The sequence below is a fragment of the Molothrus ater genome, chromosome 26, assembly GCF_012460135.2.
Source record: "Molothrus ater isolate BHLD 08-10-18 breed brown headed cowbird chromosome 26, BPBGC_Mater_1.1, whole genome shotgun sequence".
Classification (NCBI taxonomy): domain Eukaryota; kingdom Metazoa; phylum Chordata; class Aves; order Passeriformes; family Icteridae; genus Molothrus; species Molothrus ater.
This window is the reverse complement of record NC_050503.2, coordinates 4,228,665-4,255,322: the sequence shown is the minus strand read 5'-3', so window position 1 is coordinate 4,255,322 and position 26,658 is coordinate 4,228,665. Positions and strand designations below refer to the sequence as shown.

General features: G+C 45.1%; 4 protein-coding genes across 6 annotated transcripts; 3 read left to right on the top strand and 1 right to left on the bottom strand.

Annotated features, from left to right (window-relative positions):
• The first annotated feature begins 190 nt into the window (after nucleotides 1–190).
• On the top strand, nucleotides 191–8,341 carry RAB8A (RAB8A, member RAS oncogene family). 2 transcript variants are annotated; one of them, XM_036399473.2, is made up of 8 exons: nucleotides 191–350; nucleotides 830–890; nucleotides 1,080–1,140; nucleotides 1,937–2,014; nucleotides 2,439–2,528; nucleotides 3,125–3,190; nucleotides 3,543–3,593; nucleotides 4,511–8,341. In XM_036399473.2, exons 1-8 carry the CDS (start codon nucleotides 191–193, stop codon nucleotides 4,601–4,603), a joined length of 660 nt encoding a protein of 219 aa, XP_036255366.2. In that variant the 3' UTR covers nucleotides 4,604–8,341. The 2 variants fall into 2 exon arrangements, with proteins under 2 accessions (XP_036255366.2, XP_036255367.1); XM_036399474.2 differs by having other exon boundaries at nucleotides 227–350; nucleotides 7,570–8,341.
• A 206-nt stretch (nucleotides 8,342–8,547) lies between these two features.
• Nucleotides 8,548–12,107, bottom strand: CIB3 (calcium and integrin binding family member 3). Of its 2 annotated transcripts, XM_036399479.2 has the most exons (6): nucleotides 12,057–12,107; nucleotides 11,716–11,750; nucleotides 10,860–10,971; nucleotides 10,368–10,515; nucleotides 9,437–9,632; nucleotides 8,548–8,930 (listed from the first exon to the last, which is right to left on the bottom strand). In XM_036399479.2, the coding sequence occupies exons 1-6, from the start codon at nucleotides 12,105–12,107 to the stop codon at nucleotides 8,909–8,911; spliced, it is 564 nt and encodes a 187-aa protein (XP_036255372.1). In that variant the 3' UTR covers nucleotides 8,548–8,908. The 2 variants fall into 2 exon arrangements, with proteins under 2 accessions (XP_036255372.1, XP_036255373.1); XM_036399480.2 differs by lacking the exons at nucleotides 10,860–10,971; nucleotides 11,716–11,750.
• A 1,160-nt stretch (nucleotides 12,108–13,267) lies between these two features.
• FAM32A (family with sequence similarity 32 member A) lies at nucleotides 13,268–14,839 on the top strand. The gene is made up of 4 exons (XM_036399482.2): nucleotides 13,268–13,395; nucleotides 13,517–13,655; nucleotides 13,740–13,793; nucleotides 13,949–14,839. Exons 1-4 carry the CDS (start codon nucleotides 13,319–13,321, stop codon nucleotides 14,015–14,017), a joined length of 339 nt encoding a protein of 112 aa, XP_036255375.1. The 5' UTR covers nucleotides 13,268–13,318; the 3' UTR covers nucleotides 14,018–14,839.
• A 289-nt stretch (nucleotides 14,840–15,128) lies between these two features.
• AP1M1 (adaptor related protein complex 1 subunit mu 1) lies at nucleotides 15,129–23,641 on the top strand. The gene is made up of 12 exons (XM_036399441.1): nucleotides 15,129–15,228; nucleotides 15,692–15,848; nucleotides 16,225–16,292; nucleotides 16,800–16,930; nucleotides 17,063–17,210; nucleotides 17,592–17,718; nucleotides 18,404–18,546; nucleotides 19,248–19,319; nucleotides 19,586–19,744; nucleotides 20,372–20,497; nucleotides 20,695–20,770; nucleotides 21,549–23,641. The coding sequence occupies exons 1-12, from the start codon at nucleotides 15,187–15,189 to the stop codon at nucleotides 21,569–21,571; spliced, it is 1,272 nt and encodes a 423-aa protein (XP_036255334.1). The 5' UTR covers nucleotides 15,129–15,186; the 3' UTR covers nucleotides 21,572–23,641.
• Nucleotides 23,642–26,658: the final 3,017 nt, after the last annotated feature.

Sequence of the window (26,658 nt, the reverse complement as noted above, 5' to 3'; positions counted from 1 at the left end):
TGACGTCACGGTGCGGGCAGGTACGGGAATGACGTCATTACGTCACTGCCCGGCCTCGCCTCTCTGTAGCCGGAAATGACGAAGCACCGGTCGGTGGGGCCGGCAGCCAATCGCGGCGCCGCTTGCACCCGTGTCAGAGCCGCCCGCCAATGGCGTGCCGGCTCCGTGCGCTCTCCGCCGGGCTGGACCAATGAGCGTGTGGTGGGCGGGGCCGGTGCCCACCAACATGGCGAAGACCTACGACTACTTGTTCAAGCTGCTGCTGATCGGCGACTCGGGCGTGGGCAAGACCTGCGCGCTGTTCCGCTTCTCCGAGGACGCCTTCAACGCCACCTTCATCTCCACCATCGGTGAGCGCCGCCCGCACCGCACCGCGCTCCCGCGCGGGGATCGCCCGCGGCACCGGCATCGGCGCGGGTTCGCTGCCGCGGCACCACCGCGCCCGGTTCGCTGCTATGCGGGCCCGGTTCGGGCCCGGTTCGCTGCTGTTCCCTGGCGGGCCCGGTTCGGGCCCGGTTCGCTGCCCTGGCGGGCCCGGTTCGCTGCCCTGGCGGGCCCGGTTCGGGCCCGGTTCGCTGCCATGCGGGCCCGGTTCGCTGCCCTGGCGGGCCTGGTTCGGGCCCGGTTCGCTGCCATGCGGGCCCGGTCCGCTGCCGTTCCCTGGCGGGCTCCCCGCACGGGCTCCGTGAGGGGCCGCTCCGGCCGGTGCTGGGCAGCGGCGGGCAGGGAGCGCTGAGGACGGGACACTGCGCAGCAGAATTGAGGGCAAAGCTGCTGGATTTGGCCTTTCGGCGGGAGCTGTGAGTAAAGGAATTGGTTCTCCTTGCAGGAATCGACTTTAAAATCAGAACGATAGAACTCGATGGCAAGAGAATCAAGCTGCAGATCTGGTAAGGCTCCTCTGCCGCTGTGTGCTGTGCGTGGGGATGTGTTCGGTTCTCATCCGCTTGTGCTGCTCGGTGGTTTATGGTATTTTAGCACTCAAAAGGCAGTTCTGAAGAGTGGTTTATTTATCTAATTTACGTCCGGCTCGTGGTGGTGTTAGCGGAGCTGAGGCGGAGCTGTTGTGTGTGTTGCAGGGACACGGCCGGGCAGGAGCGGTTCCGGACCATCACCACCGCCTACTACAGGGGAGCCATGGTAGGGGCACAGCCGGGATCCTGGGCTGGGGCCGGACGAACCCAGCTGGCTCTGGAGCCCTCCCAGCACGGGGCTCTGCCAGGCTGCAGCTCCCAGCTCTGCTGCTGCTCCGGGTGCTGCTGGGGCTGTGCTGGGATGTGGGATAACCCCCTTTGCTGGGCTTACAGATGGGGTAACTGAGAGGTGTTTTAAAAACTTCTATTCCATTTTCAGTCTCGTGAGAAGGGTGAGACAATACAGATGTTATAATTCACGCCATCACAGTCAGAAGCCAACTCTTTCCTAATTACAATACACTATAAGTGTTTTTTGGCTTATCAACTCTTTACCACACCACGTTGTAGATACCTTAAAACCAATTATCTAAAACTACCCCTCATAGGTCCCACTACAATATATCTTTTATAATTCTATTTCTTCAAAGTATCTAGTCTTATTTACAAGACCATCTTTTGAAACTTTTTCTAGTTCCATTTCTCTCTCAACAATATCTGTTCTAGTCTGTAGTATTTCTAAGTCAGCATTTCTTAGCTCAAAGTTTACATGGGGATGCACACTGTGTGAGTCTTCTGTCAGGCCCTGAGAACTCTCTATAAATCCATTTCCCACATTGGGACAATCTGGGACTTTGCAAAGGCAGCTTCCCCATGTTTCACTCTATAAATACATGTCCTGCACACCTTATCTCACTGCCATTAGCTGGGCTGTTAAAATTGTTAAAAATAGCCCCTGTTAAGCTGCTCCTGTCTGCTGTGGATAAACCTTTAACTAATAAACACTCTTTCTTTACCTTCAGGGCATCATGCTAGTGTATGACATCACCAATGAGAAGTCTTTTGAAAATATTCGGAACTGGGTGAGGAATATTGAAGAGGTAATTTCTCTCTTTACTCATTACTGACTGTTAAAGGTGTCATTTCTTCCCCTGAAAGTAATTAAAGCTGAATTGCTTCAGAAGAGTTACATTCTGTCATGTGCTGCAGGGTACTTGGAAGATAAGTGGGAGGGAAGTCAGTAATGGTTCTGGAATGCCTTGGCTGGTGGTGATTTGTTGTGAGGGCTGTAGCCCCTGTATTTCTAGGGGCACCTAATGTGACAATTTCCTGCCACAACAAATGATCCAAGAACTGCCGTGGTGCAGGTGACATGCTGGGAAGAAGGGTTGGGGGAGGCTGGAAATCTGTGGAAGATGCTCAGGACTGGCATCTCTGTGTTGGGCACTCAGTGGGTGCCTCACCTGCCTGACAATGTGTAGCTGCAAAAGCCAAGCCCAAGTTTCTGCTCTGTGTTTGTCTCAGCACGCCTCTCCTGATGTTGAAAAAATGATCCTGGGCAACAAATGTGATGCAAATGACAAGAGACAGGTCTCTAGAGAGCAAGGGGAGAAGGTGAGTGCTGTGCCTTCCGTGTGCTTTCATTTGGGCTTTTCAGAGTGTAAAAGCTGCCCCTGCTGATTGTGTGGGACCCCAGTGGTGCTCCTGAGTGAATGAACATTCCCCAAGCTGCCATGGCAATGCTTCCCCCACTGGGACCAAGAGCAGAACCTGTGTTAAGGATTCAATTATCTCACAGATGCAGTGGGACTTCTCTAAAAGGATGCTGGAGTTGGACATGGAGAAAACGTCTGTTTTGGCTGAAAGCCACTGAGACAAGGGAGATGGGGTTGTCTTTTCTGATCTCAGATGTTACTGAGTCAAGGCAGAGGTTTTTTCTGCACTGTGGTTGTTATGAGACTAACAAGGTATCTATGCAAGAAAGAAATAAAAAAGAGCAAGTGAAAATGTGTGCAGAGTGTAAAAGAGCAGAGCAAAGCCAGTGAGAACAGATGCCAATGGCAGTGGGGTTTAGTTCCTAATTTTTGCAGATTGTTCTGCGTGAGTAAATCCCCAACTGCCCTGGCAGCAGGGACGGATGCTGTGCCCAGGGCTGTGTTTGGAGCTGTTCCTGCAATTGTCCAACTAATGTGCAATCTGCTTCTGTTCAGCTTGCTGCAAGTTTCGGGATTAAATTCATGGAGACCAGCGCAAAAGCAAACATAAACATAGAGAATGTGAGTACTGCTGCCTTTGCCTTGTGTGCATTGTCCTCTCTGTGCAGAGCAGCACTGTGGGCAGCTGTCCATGCTGCTGGCACGCAGAACTGCAGTGCTGGCTACCACACATGGGTTGTTGAGCACTTCCTGCAGCACAGACCCTGGCTGGGGGTGGCAGTGTGGCTTGGGGGCTCAGAAAGAAGGTGGTGGAGCTCGAGAAGGAGCATTAAAACCCGGAGCAGAGGGGAAAATGCTGAAAATCTAACTTTCTTGTATAGCATGTCAAACTTGGGAAGGCAGCTTATTGCTATAGAAAACTGTTAGAAAATGTTTTCTACCCTGTAACACTGAAATGTTTGACTTGTCACAGGCATTTTTCACTCTTGCAAGAGATATCAAAGCAAAAATGGACAAGAAGTTGGTGAGTAACTTTGATTTCATCCATGCTGGATTTAAATAGGAAAAAAAAAAAGCAAACCAAAAGCCACATTGCATGAACTGTTTCACACTGTATAAAAAAATGTGTCTTAGTCTCTTTTATGAAGGATCCCTGAAAGTTCTAGAAATGTATTTTTAGTTTGTCAAGCTGTGCTCTGATGTTGGCTGTCTCTGCATTTCAGGAATTAGCTGCAATGGTTGAGGTTTTCTAAATAAAATTATCTGTTATTTGTTTTATCAAGAGTCAGTTGGGGGGTAGAGCAGTTTAATGATACTTCTCACTCTTGCAGCCTGAAGATCATATAAATTAAAGGTAGAGGAGGCAGACATCATACTTCAGGGTAGAAACTTCAAACTGTTTAAGAATAGGGAAAGAATTAATGGTTTTGGATAATCTTTGCACGAATATCCTGGGCAACAATTGGGTTGTCCTTTTACAACAAATAAATGCACAGTGGTGTTGGATTGTTCCTTAAGGAATATGAAATGAAGCTAATGAAGGCTCTTTCTACTCTTCCTGATATTTCCACCTTCATGTGGAAATGAACAGACATGAACTGATGCTGTGGGATATTTTGGGTCTTGCTGATGATTCCTAAGCCTTCCAACAAGAGCCAGACATGCCCTGTAATTTGTTGGTTTTTAGTCTCAGCTGTCTTTGAGTTGATGGAAGCTGAGCCACAAGCACAGTGTGAGCTGGTTGAAGCCAAAAGGTGCAGATGCAGTTCTCCAGTTTTTTGTCATGGCTGTTGTAAGACTGAGATAAATGAGTGAAGCCTCTCACTGATTGTGGGAAGGGTTCTTGTGCGTGTCAGGCTTGGTTAGGAGTGACCAGATGAAGGATGGGTGGAAGAATCTGTTAAGTTTAAATAAGTAACTGGATATTCTTTCCATCTTCAGGAAGGCAATAGCCCTCAAGGCAGCAACCAGGGAGTCAAAATCACACAAGACCAGCAAAAGAAAAGCAGCTTTTTCCGATGTGTTCTTCTGTGAGGGACATGGCCTTAATCTGAGCTGGACTGTGCCTGTGCTACGTGAGGTTTCCTCTTTCTGTGGACTTAGTGCTCCCAGCATACCTTGTCACTCTGTGACCATCTGAATAAGAAATGGCTTATTTTGGTAATTGCCTGACTCTTCAGTTTTGGAGATGAAACAAGTTTATTTTTGTCAGATTGCCACTGGGCATGTGTATTGTCTAGCAGAGGAAGAACAGATCACGTGTGACCTGGCATGCAGCACCATTGCTTCAGTCTTCATTCGTATCTGTCACGTATCCAGTTGAGAAAGATGAGGTTGTGATCAAAATAAGAAACTCAAATGCCACTGTTGATGAAGTACAGGTGTGCATAGATGGTACATGTGCATATCCAGTGTGTAGCTGCACACTGAATAGTGGCACAGGACCATCCCAGAAGTGCACCAAGGTGAGCAGTGCAGGCTGATGCCTTCCCAGGAGGTTCGAGGGAGCTTTCTGCAGCTCCACCTCTTTACTGCTACAGAGAAACTCCTTTATCTGCCTGGCTCTCACTCAGCTCTGTTACTCTAGACAATCCACAAGTACAATTGATGTTTTAAAAAAATTCTCCTCAGAGGAATCTCTATTTTTTTAAAAAAGAATGTGTGCTGTACATAGAATGGGTCCTTACCATTGGTAATTCATCCATGTTAGACTTGACTGTGCTTAATTAAGTACTGCAGACGTTCAGAGGTGTTTAACAGGAGCTGATGGCTACACTGAGTGCTGTACAGATGATCTGTCATCTGTTCTTGGAGAACCACAGTCAGGCAGGGACACTTAGACTAAAGCTGTCACCTTCCAATGGGTGGCTTTACCACTCTCTAGCTGGGAATGACTGCAGGCCTATGATGACAGAGTAGGTACTTTTAAATCATGACAAGGAAACGATTGCACTGCTCCCAGTCACGTGTTCTCAAGCACACCTGCTCACACATGCAAACAAAGTTGCACATCAGAACACTTTGAGTAGAGGCTCTCTCGTGCTGGGTGTTGATCACTGCAGCATCAGCCTGGCTGTGTTAGCATTCCCACAAACCCAGCCCAGACATTCCCAGGTGTGCAAGGCCAGGGCCAAGCACAGCTCCTCAGTGGTGCTGCTCCCAGGGCAGCACCAGGCCTGGCCCTGGGTTAGACTGGCAGGAGGAGCCAGCAGCAGCACTGGGTGCTGCCCAGGGGCTGCAGCCATGGTGCACCTGCCCAGGAACACACCAGCTGTGTCCTGCAGCTCACTGGAACTGAAACAGGCTTTGTTTACATTGACAGCTGCATTTAAGGGTAAAATCCAAGTTGATTTTGAAGCTGTGGAATTTACTGACCAGTTTGGTTTTCTTCAAGTTTGTGGTATTGAACTCTGGGCCTCAGAGTAGCGCTAATAAGTGTTGCTGTGGTTAATTATCTGTTGGATTCACAATTAAAACTGTATAAATCTGCAGCATGCAACTGGGCCCAACAGGAATTCTGCCTGTTCCAAAATGTGAAAAGATTTCACTCTCCAAGTTGCTGGTTTATAGAAATGCATTTTAGATGCATTTAGATGATCTCTGTCCTGATGAAAGCTTTCCTCTAACCAAAACCTTATGATGGTTTGGTTCTTTGTTTACTTGTGGCTTTTTAGCATGAGGACTTGATGAACATGCCCTGTAGGGGATTTATACATAGATGTAATTGTAGGATAAAACCATGTGAAGTTACTGAGGAGGCTTCTAGACAGAGTGTAGTTAACACAGACCTGTGGACTGGACAAGCAGCACCTCTGTCTTGAGCTAAGGATGTTTTTTTAAAGAGTTTTTGTGTGCTTCAAGAAATGATTGAGGCACAACTGGGGTGGTGATAAGCCAGGCTGAATTTCCTACATAACTCTGGAACAATTTGCTTCTGGCTTAGTCATAGCTGTGGATTGTCTTGCATCTGAATTGTGCTTTATACAGCCAGATGCTGGGCCAGATTTATTTTTCAGAGTGACTGGAAAAATTGGTGTTTATCTGACTTGATACCATGGGTCTGCCATGATGCTGGTTCTTGCCTGTGGACTGTATCAATAACTCATCCCAAGATGGGAAAACAAACCATATTCATTTACAAGTGGGTAAAACCTGAAGGATGCTATTGTGATTTTTCACTCATTTTCTAAATCTGAAGTTACTCTTGCATTCAGAATTCTTTGTATGTGAATCCCTTCTGTTTAAACTTATGCTGGTTGTTGCATGTGTTTATGTATCGAATGATGGCGTTGTTTCCTTTGAAGTGGTTGGGTTTATGAACAACACCATTCTTGCTTGATCTCAGGAAGCCTCATGCAGTTACTGTGACTACAGTCATCACTGTGCTTCAGGCTATGAAGGCTCTACACAGACACTAAGTCTGTGTAAGCAACATGAAACCTAAAATGCAAGTGTAAGAGAGGAAAAGGTTCAAGACACTGCACTGCACATGGGCTTAGCTGTGTGTCACTAAACACAGGCATCAAATCTAGAAGTACAGTGTGTTTCCACCACATCATTCAATTACTCTGTTTATTAAGTATGAATGTAATGGGAAATGCAATTGTCAGAGAGGTACTCTGTAAATACATACTTAATCTACTTGTGTCTAAGCTTTCTTTAACTAAGGAGGAAAAAATCAGAAATTGGGTACAAAACCTGTAAAACTGAGGAATTGAAGTAGGGCTGCAAAACTTAACTGTGCTTACTACACATTCTCAGTGTCTGAATACCACTAAAATGTCAAGTAATTGATTGATTAACATTTGTTTTGTAGAGAAACAAACCCAATTTTGAGCATGTCCTCAAATTCCCTTATTTCAGTGAGTATCATGGAATTCTGTGGTTGACCTTACTTTTGAGGCTGGTTGCAGTGCATTGCAGTCCCCTTGTCCATAAATGGTGGAGCTGCTTTCTCACACTTCCTTAACACCTGTGTTGTCGTTGTCCTGTGCTGACAGGCACAGCTCATGTTCCCTGACATCAGAACCTTACACCAGCTTCAGCCTTCCAGCCTCAGATTTATAAATCCTATGGATTATTGTAAGTCTCTTTACTGCTGCTGAAAATGATTTGGTCTCTCCTTTCCTGTGAGATGCTGATCATCTCCCTGATGATTGCTGAGGGGTTATTGTGGTGCTGTGTTTGGCTGATGATCACGCTCAAAACTGCCACGATTTCTCGTTCTCTTGGGCTTGCCAGGGGATTGCACAAACAGCTGTGTGAGGATGGGCTCCTTTGTGCTTGGGGAAGAATGATGACTAACCTGTGTCTGCAATTGTAGCTTAACTAAAGATCTCTTCAAAGGAATGTCAATGGTAGCTGCAGTCTGAGTGTGCCAGGCTGCCTTATTCCCTGACCCATCCTTCCTGCTGCCCAGAGTTTCTGTGGTTAATAAAGGTAACTGGCTGCTTAACTGCTCTCTCCAGCCTTTCTGCAGGAATCATTGCTCTGCATTGAGTGTGACTTGGGACTTAGGACTTTGTTTGAAGGGAATTTAACACATCCCAAAATTTGTAAAAATAACTGTAAATTGTATTTTTGGAATGATCACTTTTGGCTGCCACCCTTCCCACATTACAACTGCTTTCTTAAACACTTCTCATTGATTTTCATGTTTGTATTAAAACAAAGCTGTTGTTTATTACATTATGTCTGTTTTTACTCTCTTGTACAGGACCCTAAGTACTGCATAAATAAACTTCTTATGAAAAGAGAATTTTACAAACCTAAGTTTTCAGTCCTATTCATCATTTGTGCGTAGGGAGTCTGGTGGATGTGGAAAATAGGGGATTTCTGAAAATGGAGAAGATGGACAGGACCTGGGGTAGACTCTTTTGTCTCTAAACTATGCTGACTTTTTCATTGTAAATCCTGCACTGAGGGAGAATACTTCAGGAATTTATTTATTGGACCATTTACTAAGACCATAAATAATCAGAGGAGTTACTTATATTTTTGAAACTAAAGGGGTTTTTTTACTGGTTAAGGCATTTTTGGGTGAATTTTTAGAGGTTACAGTTTGATACAAGTCTCTTACTTCCTGGTGGTATCAAATACTTCCCTTCTGACTGTCCAGGCCAGGTTTGCTCTGGCTGAGGGTGGGGAGTAGACATCTTGCTAAATTACAGGGAACTCCTGATGAAGAGCTTAACAAATCATTCCTTTTAAAGAGAGAAATGAAAGACAGTTCTCTGAATGGTTCAGTTACCAAAGTTGTCCTCTGTTATCTTGTGCTCTCATGGCTGGTAATCTCAGGTGAAGTCATAGCAGCACTCCCATCCCCGTGGTTGACAAGATTCAGATTCGAATATGAAAGGTGCTGTTAAGAAAAGGAAGTCATGATCACTCCTGCATCCCTGTTCAAAGGATTTACTACAGTTAATTGTAGGGCTCTGTCATAAACTGGAAACTTTATTCTGGCAAGCATTTGCAAAGATGGGGTACATTAAATAAATGCAAGATTTGAGTGCTGGTTTGTGTAAGATGTGCATCAGAAACCACATTAACACTATGTTAAACACTGAGTGAGCAAATCTCATACATTTATCAATGTGATACATTTATCAAAGTGCTGATACTAACTTTTTCATTTACAAGGACCTTCTGTCATGTAAAAAGTACTTTGGAAGTTCAAAAGCAAGTCAAGAAGCCTCCAGGCTTTGTCAAGCATCTCTTTTTGCAGTGTTTGCAGTGGGCAGCTCTACTAGAGCCTGCCACAGGAGAGTGGTGGTCTGCAAACACTGAGGAGATGAAAACACACACTTCAGAGGCTTCTGACAAGGAAACCAAGAGAATTTTGTGCTAGAGATTAAAAGCAAATATTACCTGAGGAAATCTGGAGCTCGTACAATCATATGCTGGAAGTCTGCCAAGGACAGCTTGCCATCATTGTCCACATCAGCCTCGTAAATCACCTTCTCACACACGAGGCTGACTTCTTCTGGGGTCAGCTCATTTCGGGTTAATTTGTTAACAGTTTTCTCTAGGTCTGATTTGCATATGTAATCATCATTGTTGAAGTCTGACAAAGGAGACAAAGTTAATTTAAAGTGACAAAAGTCAGCATTTTACATGGTTGTTTGCCAAGACCCAATAGAAGGGCTTGGTTCCCAGGCTGTGATGAATTTTCATCAGTAGAACTCTCAAATCAGAAATGAAGTTACCTCCATCTATTTGTGAAAAAAATGAGTTGCAAAATAAAAATATCTTAATTTCTCCTTTTCATACATCAGGGTAACAACTGTAAGTAGTTTAATGGCTAAACACAGCCTAGCCATCATTAAATCATTCCAGCAAGATTATGTTGGTCTGATACATTGTTTGTCTTTAGCTGATCATAAAGTAACTCTAAATATACATTAAAAAAAATCTTTACATTTGTCTTTGGAGAAAAAAAGCCTGCAGTGTTCTTCCCTACCTTGGCCTCCCAAATCCACCCTACAGATTCATGGGGAGCCAGATCCCCTGTGCTGTGCTGTTCCAAGCAGCCTCTCAGACAGAAATATTTCTTAATGTTCATCAGCTCTTGAAAACTGCAGATAATTTCAAGTCGTAAATTTGGCAGTAAATCTTAATACCAAACAAATTAGAGACAAAAGGATAAAGAAAACCAGAAGTTTTTAGAGGAGGGAGAACAAACATTCAAGTGCAGTTAAATGGTACCTAGAAGTCATTATGCTGACAGAGCAAGGATTTTTGCAGCCCTACACGAAGCTGCAGGATTTCCCCACTTACTTCTTATGCATGTCTCACTCACCATAAATTTTAAAAGCATAATAAGCTTTCAAGTCTCGGGGAGCCATTTCACTTAGCACAGAAAACATGTCCAAAAAATCCTCCAAAGTCATGTTGCCGTCGCCGTGCTCTGAGAACACCTCAGCTATCCGCTGCCGGAAGGGGTTGTCCTGGGAAACAGCACAGGAGCAGGGCAAGGTCATCCCTACCAGCAGTGACTGCACTGCAGGCAAGGCAAGTGGAGCGAGATTATTTTTGTTGAAACACCTTTTTGGCAATTTGTCCCCTTTCTGCCTCTAAGTTCTCGTCTAATGCTGTGTCAGGAGCAGACACAGCCACACCCAGTTTAACCTTTGTGCTGCTTTCTGGGAATGACTAGAAGCTTCCAGAAAGACTTTTTACTTTGATAGCCCAAATTAATTTCCGTGGCAGCCTCCCAGCAATTAGCCCTGGATGAATTATTCAGGAAGGGTAGATGAGCCTGGAATGAGTCACTGGAGTCGTGCGCGGGTACCTTGAGCTCTGGCATGCTGCCGATGAGCTCGTAGGGGAGTGTCACGGCCGGTTTGTCCGAGTAGTCAAGGGGAACGAGCTGCGGGGCCAGGTCTCGGTACCTGTGGAACAGCCTGAGACAGAGAGAAAGGCTTGTTGGCTCTAGAGACTTCTGAGAACAAGCTGGTTTGCTTGTCCACCTCATTTTTCACCCTTTGCATCCATTACCAGACACTAAGTTACAGTATGTTTTTGTTGGAACAAGCCTTATTAAAACAAGCGGCAAAGTGTAACTGGTGAAAAATACAAAGCTTCATTACAGAACTAAAATGCTTGCACAGGACATGCAGCCAAACGTCCAGGAGAGGAAAACAAGTTCATGTTTTCAGTGAGGACTCTCAGTCCCACCTGATCCTGCCTTTATCAGATCCTTTGGCCAGAGATGAAATAGGGAGTTCAGTGAGGCCTGGGAAAAACGCGTCTTGGAGGAGCAGTGTAATTGTTTACAAGAAAACATGGAAAAAACTTGACACAATCAGCAAAGTATTCCAGAGGATAACAGTACACTTTGAAGCATCTGAAAACCCTGTGAGAGAACTGTGGATGTCGCTGCCACTAAGACGTAATTCATTACATTTATTTCTAATAAATAAAGAGGGACTAGTACATTAATATAAAATTTAGAATTCTGACTCAGTTTAGGATAGGGGTTTGTAAATTTAAAAAAGCCACCAAAAAAGCTCAGAATGTCCCAAAGTATCAATTTAAATTTTAATAAATCCATTTAAAAATTATTTTTTAAATACATAACCCCATAGGTAACCTGCCTTTACAGCAATCTCTGTCCTTTATTCACAACATGCATACAGAAGACTCACCTCAGAATTTCTTTCCTTGTGAAAAATGTGCAGTCCTATAAAATAAGAAAAAGTATAACACAAAATGACAGTTTTTAGCATGCATTGGCCCAAACTTTTCCCATGCAGTGACTTAAATGAAGTTATACTGTAGTATTATGTGTAAGCCTTAAAGATTTCTTTTTGGCATACAATTAGGCATATCTTATAACCCTTCCTTTTGATGTAAAAATCAAACTATGCTCCTAAAATCTTTACTGCAATCCAAACTGATTTTCAAAAGATGTTGTTTTAAAAAACCCAACAATACCTTTGCCATTATTCAATGTCTTGCCCAAACAGCCATTTAGTTTGCTTTATACCTGATATGCATCCAGTTGCTCTTGAGTGAAAATGGTTTGCTTGTTGCCCATTTTGAGCTGGGAATACTGACTCTTGTCAGTTCTTTCCTCAAAGGCACCTTTAAAGGTCGTCTGGATATTCGGTTATTAAAAGCTGCAACAATGAGGCTCAGGTACAGCAGAGGATCAGGTAACCAACTTCTCCAGGCTGCAAAGTATCATAATAGGAGCATTTCATCAAATCTTTAGTCTGGCTGCTTGAGGCTCTTATCCAGCAGCATTCACCCGTCTCCTGTGTGCACCACGAAGACTCGGGTTACAGGATTTAGCCAAATAACTAATAGCTGCTCATTAGTGCCCTTCGGCTGCAGGTACATCCAGTGGACCCGGCTTTTTCGTGCCTCCAGATATGGGGAATTAACTGAAAAGTGTTAGTAGTGTTTTCCTTCTTTAAAATTTAACATCAAATGATGGAAATTTGGTAGCCTCTCCTCCTTTCCTTCTCACGTTTTATAGGGTCAGAATTATAAAGGTTGGAAAAGCCCTTTTAGATCATTAATGCAGCACTGCCAAGGTCACCACTATACCATGTCCCCAAGTGCCACATGCACAAGTTTTTTGAACACTTCCAGGGATGGTGACTTCACCACTGTCCTAAGCAGCCTGTGCCACTATTTTCCTTTAATGCACACTGTTAAAAACATCCACATTTTGCAAGTCCCGCTTCGGTTCCCCTCACGGAGATAACTCGGGACCGGGCTCGCTGCCGGATCCCCTCACGGAGGGGCCGGGCGGGGCTCGTTCCTGGTTCCCCTCATGGAGGGGCCGCTTCCCCTCACGGAGGTGCAAGGCGGCTCACGGCAGCCCCGGTCCCCCTCACGGAGGGGCCGGTTCCCCTCATGGAGGTGGCAAGGCGGCTCACGGCAGCCCCGGTCCCCCTCATGGAGGTGCAAGGCGGCTCACGGCAGCCCCGGTTCCCCTCACGGAGGGGCCGGTCCCCCTCACGGAGGTGCAAGGCGGCTCACGGCAGCCCCGGTCCCCCTCACGGAGGTGCAAGGCGGCTCACGGAAGCCCCGGTTCCCCTCACGGAGGTGCAAGGCGGCTCACGGAAGCCCCGGTTCCCCTCACGTAGGGGCCGGTTCCCCTCACGGAGGTGGCAAGGCGGCTCACGGCAGCTCCGGTTCCCTTCACGGAGCGGCCGGGCGGGGCTCGAGCGCGGCTCCCGGCTCCGGCCGCGCCGTTGCGGCGGTGCCGGTAGAGGGCGCGGGCGCGGCCGTTCCGCCATGGCGGATTACGAGGCGGTGCAGCGCGGCCCGCTGCGGCTGAAGGGCAGCGGCGGGGCCCTGGGGGCCGGCAAGCGGTGAGGGGCGACGGGGGGAAGCGGGGGAGAACGGGGGGCGGTGAGGAGGGACCGGGAGAACTGGGGGCGAAGAGGGGACATACAGCCCCGGGGCTGAGCGCTGACCGGGCGCTCCCCGCAGGAAGAAGAAGAAGGCGAAAGACAAGGCCCAGATCCTGGAGCAGATCGTGAGCAGCAAGAAGCAGGAGGAGGAGAAGAAGCGCGGGCTGGACAAGCGGACCCCGGCGCAGGTGGCCTACGAGAAGATGCAGGAGAAGCGGGTAAGGCTTTAAAAACCCCCGTGAGCCCCGGGCTGAGGCCGCTGAGGGGGCTGCGAGTAACCGGCCCTTCTGTGTCTCCTACAGCAAATGGAGCGGATCCTGAAGAAAGCATCGAAAACCCACAAGCAGCGAGTGGAGGTGAGCAAAACCATCCCGAGTTCCTCTGGCCGGCGTGTTTATTGTTGGGCTGAAGGAGCTGTTCCGCCTTGTCAAAGGCAAGCCGGGACGCAGGGGAGGTTGTGGTTCAGCTTGGTAATGTCAGCACCCGTTTTCTGTCTCTTTTCCTCCCCCAGGACTTCAACAGGCACTTGGATACTCTGACTGAGCATTACGACATTCCCAAAGTCAGCTGGACTAAATGACCGGGCTGCTTTTCACTGCTCTGGAGCTGGACTTGTGTTTTGTTTGTATCAAGCAGGGTTGCCGTGTAAATCTTGTCTTTTCTCCATATTGTCTAATACATCATTTGAGCTTTTATGACTTTATACTGTCTTATTTTATAGACTTGTTTTTTCAAACCAAACATGCAGCAATGTCTCCCCTGGGCTGAGGAGCTCTGGTTTACGTCGATGCAGAGGGCTGGTTTTTCTTAGTGTGTGAGATTAAGGCCAAAACTAATTGCTGCGAGCCAGATGGAAAACATTCCTTTATTTCTTTGGTTCTAACAGTTCTCCCTCTTTGAGGTGAAGAGTCTGACAGGCTCACATTATTTAAGTTTCTCTATTAAGTTATGTGAATTGTGTAATTACTACTATCAAGTTCTGTCAGAGGCCACATTGCAAAATGTGAAATATGTAAAATTGTTTTACGGAAGGATATTCTTTGATATTTGATCTTTGTATACTTTCAAGCCTAACCAGCAAGAAGGGAGGTTTAATCCATGGAATAGAGAGCAGCCAACAAGCTCTGAGTGATGTCCAAGTTTTGATAGCTGATGTGCTGGATTTCTGGGATCCCACCGAGCATCCAGGCTTGTGCAACTCTGAAATAAATAATCAGCGTGTCTCTCGAGTGTGTAATTACTGGCTTGCTGTGCACCGGGTACTCAATTCGATTTTTGTGGAAAACAGAATCATTTCTATCTTGAGTATCAACAGTATCATTTCTATCTTGAGCTCTCTCAGAGGGGTCTGCTGCAACTTGTAAATTCGATGTAATTTATTAAAACGCTGCTTTCATCCCTTTTTTTGGTGTGCTGATAAACGCATGAAATGGGGAGTGTGGAGTTTGATTCTTACCCCTGCAGGGATGACATGTATAATAACGTTCCAACTCCTAAGGCGCCGCTAAAACCGGGACATTGCTTTTAACCCGAATGAGGTTCCGAGCCCTGGTGCTCAGCGCGTGGCCGAGCTCCACCTCAGCCTGGGCGGGCCCCGGGGCCGTCCCAGCGCTACCGGGACTACTTGAGCTCTCCGTTCTCTCGCGGTGTCCCTCCGCCGCCCGGCGCGTATCGCTGCGCGCGGCCCGTGCCGTCACTTCCCGCGGAAGCGGAAGCGGAAGGCGCGCGGGACGCGGCCCGGCCGGGGCGATGTCGGCCAGCGCCGTCTATGTGCTGGACCTGAAGGGGAAGGTGAGGCCCGGAGCCGAGCGGGGGTTCCGCTGCTCCTGGGAGGGCTGCGGGGGTTCCGCTTCCCGGGCTGCCAGCCCCGGGTAACCCGGCGGGCACAGGGGAGTGTGGCCTGTAGCCCCTCGCCTGTAGGGGTGTTGGGCGAGGCGGCATCCCCGGGTAATTCATCTCTGCCGGTGTTTTGCCTCAGAGCAGTTGCGTGTTTTCCTATCCTAAAATCGTTGTGAGAGTGTGAGCAGGAATAGGGGAAGGTCTGGGAAATATTCATACATGACTTTGCACTTAAATGTTGGTATTCGCGTTCTAATCGGCAGAGTATTCCAGCATTGTGGTTTGCACGTGTAAATGCAGGCAGGCTCGAGGGAAGCTGGATGATTTTACAGGGGCCTTTCACGCATTTGTGTGTCTTGCATGAGAACGTCCTCATGGAAGAGAAAAAAGAAGGATTTGGTTGCTTTCTTTGTAGGTTCTGATCTGTCGGAATTATCGTGGAGATGTGGACATGTCAGAGGTGGAACATTTTATGCCAATCCTTATGGAAAAGGAAGAAGAGGGGACACTTTCTCCTATCCTAGCACATGGGGGAGTTCGTTTCATGTGGATTAAACACAACAACCTGTATCGTATCCTTTGTGCTGCAGATGTGCTGACATGCCAAGGGCTGCTGGTTTGGGTTTTTTAATGTCAAAATGCAAGCTGGAGAATGGGTGAAGTGGTACAAAAAGCCTATATTCAGTAAAGTTAGTTATATTAAATAAGGGCTTTTTGTGCTTTACTTAGTGTAATATGCACCAGCAGCAAAAGGTCCAGAAAAGTTTTAATTTTACCCTAATTAATGACTTCCTGAATGTTTATCTTTATATCTCCTTAGATCATATCTACTGTTAAGTAGTTAATGCATAATTCCTCTAGGCAACTCTATTTGCCTAAAATTAGGCTTTTTAAAATGCACTTGGTAAACTTTTTTTAAAATGCACATTCCTCAACATCCTTCATCAGTTGTTGCAACTTCTAAGAAAAATGCTTGTGTATCACTGGTGTTTTCATTTTTATATAAAGTAGTTCAGGTGAGTATAATTCAAAAGTAACATTTGTGTTCTGTCTAGATAGAAGTGCACAGAGCTTTCACACTTTTAAAGAACTTCAACAATAGCGTTTTTACTTGATATTTGAGTGTTTTTCAGAACTATCTGATAAGGGCACTGATGTTTTGTAGCTGTGTAGGCAGAGGATGGGGCACAGTGCTGTAATAGTTACACAAGAGCTGAGCACCTGGAGGAGATTGTGAATTGGTGCATGAACCAAACACAGATCCTGTGCTTGGTTCATCTGTACCTGTTGAGAAAAATACTTTCTCCAGAATAAATATTTTTCATTATAGTTTCTTCTAGGATTCTCTGTATGTGTTTTAATTGTGGTGGTTTCCTGGGGCTGATCTGAGCAGAATGCTGTTTGGGAAGGAAGGGGTTGGAACTTTACAAGATTATTATTTTAGATGCAGGAATTCCTTCTGCATGTGCTGTGCTGCCTCAGTTAATGTCCTTCTCCCTCTCCCTCTTCTTGTTGCATTTCAGGTTTTTTCTGAATATTTCAAGGAGTTGGAAGAAGAGAGCATTAGGGATAATTTTGTTATTATTTATGAGTTGTTAGATGAGCTTATGGATTTTGGTTATCCACAAACCACTGATAGTAAAATTTTACAAGAGTAAGTATCACTGAACAGTAACAAAGGAATCTTTTGACCCTTTTTTCATAGGCAAACAAATGTTTCAATGTGTTCTAATTATCAAAAACATTAATTTTCTTATTTTTCCATGCCAATTCTCTGGTTGTGAAGGTACATCACTCAGGAAGGCCACAAACTTGAAACTGGAGCCCCACGCCCGCCTGCCACTGTTACAAACGCTGTTTCATGGAGATCAGAAGGGATAAAATACAGGAAAAACGAGGTGTTCCTGGATGTCATAGAGTCAGTTAACCTTTTGGTGGGTGCCTTGTAGTTTAGGTTTTGTGTGAGAATTGTAGGAGGAAGTGTTAAAAAAGGCTTTTTGTGTGAAAACCTGCAATGGAAAGTCTGACTGTGGAGGGTGTGCTGTGACACTCAAAGCAATGTCATCATTAAGTTCCCCCAAGGAAATCCAGTACAAATACTGCTTTAATTGTGTGTACTGCTGATTTTTGGATGTGTCCTTTGATCCTCTGTCTGTGCTGCTTCACATCCCTGATTTAATTCATTCTCCTGGATTAAATCTTCATAAGAAACACATCCAAGAAATCCCAGGCTATAGGGATGGGGTGGGAGTGTTTCTGGATGTCACAAGGTCCCCCATCAGAGATGTCTTACCTTCCTCTTCATCTTTCTTCAGGTCAGTGCCAACGGGAACGTGTTACGGAGTGAGATAGTTGGATCCATTAAAATGAGAGTTTTCCTCTCGGGAATGCCAGAGCTGCGCCTTGGGCTGAATGACAAAGTTCTCTTTGATAACACAGGCCGTGAGTGTTATCACCATAATCATCACAGATGCTGTCTGGAGTCTTGAGGTTTGGGATCACAGAATCACAGAGGTTGGAAAAGCCCTCTGAAATCACAAGGTCCAACTGCTGAGCAGCACCACTGTGTTCAGCACTAAGCCATGTCCCCAAGTCATCCACAGGCCTTTTGAACACTTCCAGGGGTGGTGACCCCACCAGTGCCCTGGGCAGCCTGTGCCAATGCATGGCCATCCTTTCAGTGAAGAAATGTTCCTAAAATATAACTAAACCTCCAGTGGCACAACCTGAGGCCGTTTCCTCTTGTCCTGAACTGAGTTGCCTGGGAGCAGAGCCTGACCCCCCCCAGCTCCATCCTCCTGTCAGGGAGTTGTGGAGAGTGAGAAGTCTCCCCCTGAACCTGCTTTGCTCCAGGCTGAGTCCCCCCAGCTCCCTCAGCTGCTCCTTGTGCTCCAGCCCCTTCCCCAGCTCCGTTTCCTTTTCTGGACACGCTCCAGCCCCTCAGTGTTGTTGTGGAGGGTCCAAAACTGATCACAGGATTCTAGGTGCCTCAGCAGTGCCCAGCACCGGGGGACAGCCACTGCCCTGATCCTAGGAGTTGGCTAAAAGGAGGGAATGTCAGCAGGCAGCAGCTGTGCTCTGGTGAGATTTGGGCCATGGCTTGTGTGACCTGTGTGTTTTCTGCTAGGTGGGAAAAGTAAATCAGTGGAACTGGAAGATGTGAAGTTCCACCAGTGTGTTCGTCTCTCTCGCTTTGAGAACGACCGGACCATCTCCTTCATCCCACCTGATGGAGAGTTTGAGCTCATGTCCTACCGCCTCAACACCCACGTGAGTCTGGATCTCTGCTTTTTAAAATGAGATTGGTTTAGATTGTAGCCACAATAGCTTTCCCTTCTTTTTTTTTTCCCTCTTAAAACATGGGCAGCACATGGGTTTTTGGGTCAACTGTTAATAGCAAAACTTGGTGCTCGCTCCTTCTGGAGGAAGAAGGAAGTTTAGATTTCACTTAGCAATAAATCTCTGTATTTTCAACTGCTGTTGAAACCTGGTTTTGAAATACTGTGTTTTTAATCTAACTACATAATGTCAGTGTAACAATTAATTGTGCTTGTTAACAACAGTATGTATGTCACTTAGTTTGATTGGAGTATGCCAGCCATGGTGATAAAGAAAAGTCAAAAAATTCCATTTAGACAAGGTCTATAGCAAAGAAATAGTTCAGTCCCTAGTATGTAAAACTATCAAATATTTTCTGATGCAAGTGTTTGTTATTAGGGATTAATCTGAGACATATATTTCTAAGCCTATAATTCTTGTACATTTGATATATCAGTGTATTGTATATTGATATATCAGTGCTTGCTCACCTGTATAATTATTCCTTTAAAAACCACAATTCTGTCATTTTGATACCCCAGGCTGCATTTTCTTTGTGGTTCACATATTGAGTGTAGTATTAAGGGAAAGCAACATTTTGTTGCCTCTGTCAGAGTAAAACTCAGAGCTGTGATGTGTTTTTCCACCACCAGGTAAAGCCCCTGATCTGGATTGAATCTGTGATTGAGAAACATTCCCACAGCCGCATCGAGTACATGATCAAGGTCAGACATCCTTTCATAATTATGGCTAATTTTAGTCTTCTTTTGTTTGTTTTCAAAGCTTGTACATTTTTGTACAAGTATTCAGCATTTCTGTGGCACTGAGACACCTTTGAAGACTTCACTTGTCAGTTATGATCTCAGTTCTGGTTCTCAGGATTCAGGTTGGGGTGGAGGGGAGCTGTGTGTGTCTCACAGCTCTCTGAGCTCACCAGCATCATGGAAATACTTAAACTCTGCTTTTCTGCTTTATTGTTTTTCTTCTTTAGGCAAAGAGTCAATTTAAGCGTAGATCAACTGCCAACAATGTGGAGATTCACATCCCAGTTCCAAATGACGCAGACTCGCCAAAGTTTAAAACCACTGTTGGAAGTGTCAAATGGGTTCCAGAGAACAGTGAAATTGTCTGGTCCATTAAATCTTTTCCAGTAAGTGTTATTTTTTTACTCTTACCACCAAAGATTGTAATAATTACTTAACACTAAGAATTCCATTCACATTTAAACTCTGCCTAAAGCAAATCCTGTCGGTATCAGACAAGTAGCAGTGGACTCTTCTTCCTTTTCCATGGATGAAAGATTGGAACTTGCTAATAGCTGTTGTTTATATTTGTTTCACTTGGATATTTTTTCAGAACCTGGGCAGAGAGCAGATTTTTGAGTGATGTCTCTGGGTGGTGCAATCCTTGGCCTGGCTTTAGCAGCAGCTGCTTGAGTTTTGTCAGCCTCTACTTCTTGGGTGGTTCCACGAGCGTGAGCTCTGTCCACTGCTAATGATGTGATAGTGCAGCTGTGTGTCACTATTTAATCAGAATTTTTGAGTATGAGGCTGGAAGAAAATGAATTATGCCTCAGGCTGGATCTGCTTTTTTTTTTTTTTTTAAGGATTTTTAAAATAAAAATACATCTCACTTTGAAGCCATGGAGAAGAGCTGGAATAAATAAATAGTCAAGTTCAGCAGTTTGGTGTTAAGAAAACTACTTGTATCATTGCAAGTTTTTTATTATTTTTTTTTTGTTTCAAGAAAAAAAAAAACAATTGTCCCTTTTGGATAGGGTGGAAAAGAATACCTGATGAGAGCTCACTTTGGACTTCCAAGTGTTGAAGCTGAAGACAAGGAAGGAAAACCTCCCATTAGTGTAAAGTTTGAGATTCCCTATTTCACCACTTCAGGAATCCAGGTCAGTGTTTGAAAACAGAAATGCTGATAAATTCACATGCTGGGCTCCAACACATGAGGTGTTTTTCCATCTTGATGATTCCTGTTCAAGACAGATTTTTACCCATAAAAAGGTCGGGTTTTTTGCTTTTCATTTTTGCTAAATGCTGCTTTGTCAGCATGGGAGGCTTTAAATCTTACAGATCTTTTTTTTTCCAGGTTCGTTACTTAAAGATAATTGAGAAGAGTGGCTACCAGGCTTTGCCCTGGGTGAGGTACATCACCCAGAATGGAGGTGAGAGGAAGGGAATATTTTGTTTCTCCAGAACACACCTACAAAGTGCAGCTCCTGTTTTTTGAGTATGAAACTATCTGGTTTAGATACACAGTAAATTAAACTACACTGTTTCTTTTCTAGTCCCCTTTTTGGTGTGGTAATGAAAGACCCAATGGGGTAGAGTGGTAATGCTGTTCAAGTGTTTTCTAATTGAGCTGGAATTTGGGAAATTTGAAAACAAACATGTCATTAGCAGTGTGCTCACACACATCATTCTGCCAGCTTTAACATGTGTAAGACACTGTCTAGTACAAAATACTGGATTTTTAGCAAGCAAAAATGGTAGGGTTTGGTTTTGTGTTGGGGTTTTTTATTTTATAGAATTGTTGAATCCCAGACTGGTTTGGGTGGGAAGGGGCCTTAAAGCTCATCTTGTTCCACCCCTGCCATGGCAGGGACACCTCCCACTGCCCCAGGTGCTCCCAGCCCTGTCCCTGTCCCTGGGACACTCCTGGGATCCAGGGGCAGCCCCAGCTGCTCTGGGCACCTGTGCCAGGGCCTCACCCCTGCACAGGAGGAATTTATTCCTCATATCCCATCCAACCCTTCCCTATTCAGTTGAAGGCTATTCCCCCTCTCAGTATTTTATTGATATTTGCATCCTCTTTTATTAATATCTATAAACACAAGAAGCTATTTTATCACTTTATCCCACCTTGCTGCTCTGTTTCACTCCTTTGAATGAGACAAATCACTAAAATTGGGGTTTTGTTGGTTTTTTTTTTCCCCTTTTCAGACTACCAGCTCCGAACACAGTAAAACACCTCACAGGCACCACAGACACCAAACCTTCAGGCCTAGAATTCATGTGCAGAAGCTTCTGTGGTCCTGAGAGCTGTGAATGTTGTTGCCAAGGGTCTCGTTTCTGCAATCTTGGATTGACAGAAGAAAGATTGGGAATTTATTGATTTCAATAATGTGTTTGAGCTTTTGAACCATTAGTATTGATTGTGTGAATATTTATTTCATTCTTAGAACGTGCTGATCTTGCTGCTAAATGCTAATTACATTAGGAGTAGCAGTTACATTGAGGAGCCAGGAATCCAGAATGAACCTTGGGAATGTCTTGTGGATGCCTTGTCAGTACCAGTTGCAGAGTTTCTAGTATTTGTATTTTAGGATCCCTAAAGACATTGGCAGCATTATGCTACAAATTAGGGAGATGATTGTGCAATTAAATGACTGCTGAACACTTCCTTGTATTTAGCCCAAGGTATTTTTTTTTTTCTGGGCATTTGGGTGCCTTAACTCATTCATAGCTCTGTTAACTTAAAAAAAAAAATTGCAGAACATGAGTTGAAATTATCTGAAGTCAAAAAATACTATTAGCTTTTTTTTGCATGGTTTCAAAGGAATTCATCTGAGAGAACAGCTTCAAGTGAAAGGTTTGGAAGCAAAAATAGGGGTTTGTTAAAGCCTAAGTTAACTGAGAACAGGAGTAAATGCCTGTGGGAGAGTCTCTGGAAGCAGGATTGCTGCCTCCAGTCAGTGAAAATGCAGGTGAGAGTTCCAACCTTGTGACACCCTCTGCCAACTGACCAGTATTTGCTTTTTCAAGTTTCTGTTCATCCAACAAGTTCCCAATTGTCATCTGTAGGCACCAAGCCTTAGATTAGGTATTAAAAGACCAAAACCCTTCTGGAGGTAATGGAATTTGGTAGGAAGATTGGGTGTTCATGATTATTTTTCCAGACAATAGTAATGTACTCCAAGCTCTTCCTGGAAGTTACTGTATAAGAAGAGGCCCACAAAAACACAGTTGCCATCTTTCTTCCAGCTTGCCTTTGGTGTTAATTTAGGGCAAATACTTCCCCTTTTTTGCTATAGTTTGCTAGAATTGTTTCACTTCATTTGCCCTAAGGAGAGATGTTTTCTCTCTGTCTTTTTTCCGTTTGTAAGCAGCTGTTACTGTATCTTCCTGGCAGAATGAATAACAGTTTGCAATGTTATTCTTAAAGGTATTATTTTTTTTTTACATGCCATTTCATTTTTTTTTTTCTCAGAAGCTACAATTGGCATGGGTGTACATAGTTCTTTTGGGTTTTGGTGAGGTTTGTTTTTTTTTTCAGGAAAATTGTGACGGTTATCAGTATTTTCTTTACACAATTTTTAGGCTGTTTTAGCTTGAATTTAGTACTCCTGAGAGGTGCTAAACTTCCACCATCAAAATCTAAATATCTATGTCTACAGATGTGATGTAACAATACACTATGTGCAAAATTCTCCACTGGTGGGAGAGTCCAGGAGCGTCCACAAAGAGTGGGAAGGCATTTCAGTCACTGTCCTCACTGAATCCTTGTAGACTGTACATAGATACACCTGTGTGTAAATTAGCCAAAAATCAGCTCAACTCCCCCCAGGCTGCAGCTGCTGTGACATCACAGAAGATCTGCCTCAGGAAATCCAATGTCTGGTGGTGTTAGGCAACAACCACAGCCCCAGCTTTTGGCAACCCTGGGTGTGGACAGGTGTATTCTGACTCTGTTTGTCACCCAAAAAAGCTTGATGTTGGAACAGAATCATCTTGTTCGAGATTTCAGTTCCACTGCTCATTTTCATCTGAACAATTAAGCTTATGACTGGACTAAAACTTTTTATATTAAAACTGTAGCTGGTTGACAAATCACTTTCTGCTGACTTTATTTTTCCAAGTGTTTGCTCTAATTATGCCTGTAAAATGTGACTCTCCATCTTTGTTCTCCTCTTGGAGTTTGGATCTTGTGGACCAGAACCATGTTTTCTTCTGTTTTGTTGCAGTTTGACTGTTTTGATGATGGGGCATCATCCATGCTTGTCCAGAAGGTAATAAAGGCAGGAAGTCCTCTTTGAGTCAGTTGTACTTTGCCTGATTCTTTTTCACTTGGATCTACACCAGGTAGATCTCAGAGTATGCTCAACTCTTATAATGTGAGGCCTGGATAAGTGGAACAGAACTTTATAAAAGCAGGAAGTGCTGATATTCCTGATTCAAAAAAAAAAAAAAATTCACTTTTCTGTTCTCAGCAGAATCCACCCATGCACCATAAAATTGGTACTCAGAAATCAAAATTCCCCCTTCTCATCCACTCGTTGGTACAATGTGGGTGCCCAGGCAGAAAGACAAAACCAAGGGATGTTATTGCAGCCCTTGATCTCCTCCAAGGAGGGCAGGTTTGGGTGGGACACTGAGAAGAAACTTCCCTGGATCCCTGGAAGTGTCCAAGGCCAGGCTGGACAGGGCTGGAGCAGCCTGGGACAGTGGAGGCTGCCCCATTTGGAATGAGAGGGGCTGTAATATCCAACACAAACTACTCCGTGAGCCTACGAGGAATTTTTTTTTTCCAACAAGTTTTGTTCTTAGACCAACTGCTAAATCTTTATCTCGCTGAACTTCATTCTCTGCTTAATGTGGTCAATATCTTGGTTTGCCACCCTGTTCTAGGTAAGTGCCTAATACAAAAGACTTTTAAAAGCCAATTTGCATGTTTGAAAGCCTGTGTTTTCAGCTCACTGTGGTTTCATGGCTGTGCTGGCGGCTGCCTGGAGATGCTCGCAGCAGAAACCTTCCCCGTCCCTCCCCAGACACGGAGCTGTCGCTGTGTCACGCACGCACCCTGTAATTACCCTTGATTAGCTAATTGTCTCTGCGGGTGCGTCAGCGGCGCTCCCCGTCCTGCAGCTGCATTTCCTGCAGTGCTGCGGGTGGATGAGCTGCAAAGCCCCTCGTGCCCTGCCGGCAGATGGCATCCCGAGCTCGCCGCTCCCAGGACGGACCAGGACGAGCCGTGCGAACGCCGAGTGCCCAACGAGCCTTGATTTCGGAAGGCGCGGCTATTTCAGTGACTCTGAGTGCATTAACAACCACCCAAAACATGTAATTAAATTTTTTTTTTTTTTAGCCTTATGCAGTGTGATGTTTTTGGAGTTGAGCAACTTCGCCGTTTAGCCGGATAGTTTTAACATTCTTATTTCTTGCCTTTTTTTTTTTTTTTTCCTCATGTGGCTGATCCTGGTACTACTGCAAAGTGCAGGTGCCAGGGAAGGGAGGACCCGGTGCAGCACCACAGGAGCAGCTCCTCGGGGTTGTAACCCTGGTGCTGGGCATTGCCAGGTCGCAAATTAACCCTCAGCTGCTGGTCTGAAAGCTCCCATGCGATATAATATTAAAAAAAAAAATAAAGAGGACCTTTTCACCCCCACACACTTGATTAGCTCCAGAGAAAACTGGTTTTGTCTTGATAAATTAAGACAGAACCCGCTTCCTAATCAAGTCAAATGAGTTCCTTAGAAAAGTTTCATTCCACCTTGGTCTCCCAGCTGAAGAGTCTTCTGTTATGTGTTTTTAAGGTTTTCCTGCTCTTCCTTCTCTCTTGGCAACTTTTTCTGCTGGGATACTCTTTGGACTGCTTGTATTTGCTTCCCAATTCTAGTCTGAACTGGTTTTGTCTATAAAACATCCTTACACATAAAGAGAGATCATGAGACTTTGTCTGGAGTGGATTTGCCTCTGGTTAGGAGATTGCACCTGTTTATTTCTGACTTTATTCTGTGAAAATAAAAAGGCTAAACCTTGGCACCTCTGTCTTTATCTTGTGCCAAAGGCAGTGTTGCAATATGTTCAGTGCTTTTTTTTCCCCTCTGTGGTTGACACCCACTGCTGTTTGTAATTTCAGCAGTGCTGGCATGGCGAGGGTTGATGGCCTTGCAGAAAACAGCATGAGAGAGCAAAGTTAAGGGACAATATGAATAATCTTAATTGCCACGGTAATTAACTATACAGCTATGTTATTTACATTACAGGAGAAGTCAAAACGGAAACAAACAATTGTAAAACTTTTTTTTTCCACGGCGTTCTGCGCAGTTCAATGTGTTTTCTAAGCCATGCCCTCCCTACACACAGATAAAACTTGTTTCTCCTGTAGTTACAGCACGTTGTCTTGACTCAGCATTTGTTAAAGCACACTCACAGCTGACTGCAGGCAGATGCAGGAGATTCTCTTATGTAGCTACTGCACATCAGGGAATTAGTGAAAACTTTGGGTCTTTGGGAGCTCCAGCACAGGGAGGGCACAGACCTCTTGGAACAAGTCCAGAGGAGGCCACCAAAGATGATCAGAGGGATGAGGAAAGGCTGGGAGAACCCCAATTCCAAATCTTTGGGGTGACCTAACTGTGACCTCCCAGTGTCTGACAGGAGCCCACAAGAAAGATGGAAAGAGACCATTCCCAAGAGCCTGGAGTGACAGGAGAAGGGGGAATGGCATCACACTGACAGAGAGAGCCTTTAGATTGGGTATTAGGGAAAAAAAATTTGGTTTTGAGGGTGGTGAGGCCCTGGCAAAGGTTGTGCAGAGAATCTGCAGCTGCCCCATCCCTGAGAATATTCAAGACCAGGTTTGATGGGGCTTGGAGCAACCTGGTCTGGTGGAAGGTGTCCCTGCCCATGGCAGGGGATAGAACAAGGTGGGTTTTGAGGTCCTGGTACTGTTGTGACTGTGACCTGCCAGGCTTTGGCAGCGTGGGAGCTGTGAGGGGATCAAGGTGAGGACCAGCAGTGTCATCGCTGCTCTGGGCAGCCCCACATCTGGCTCTGCTCCTTCACACCAGCTCCCAAAGAGAAAGAGGTAGGGATTGCTTTAGAGATAGGAGTTACAGCTAAACTCAGGTGTGTATTTGTTCTCCTGAAAATACAGAAGCAGTGCTGTTTTATCAGGACGTGTTCTAGTAAGTTCCCAACAATGGTGCAGCCATCTGAAACTGAGACCTTTCATAGCCCTGCAACATCTAAACAAGATTAAATCCACTTTTCCCACTCCAGCTGTTCCGCTGCTCTGCGATTGTTGACAAACTCATTAAACCAGAGGATT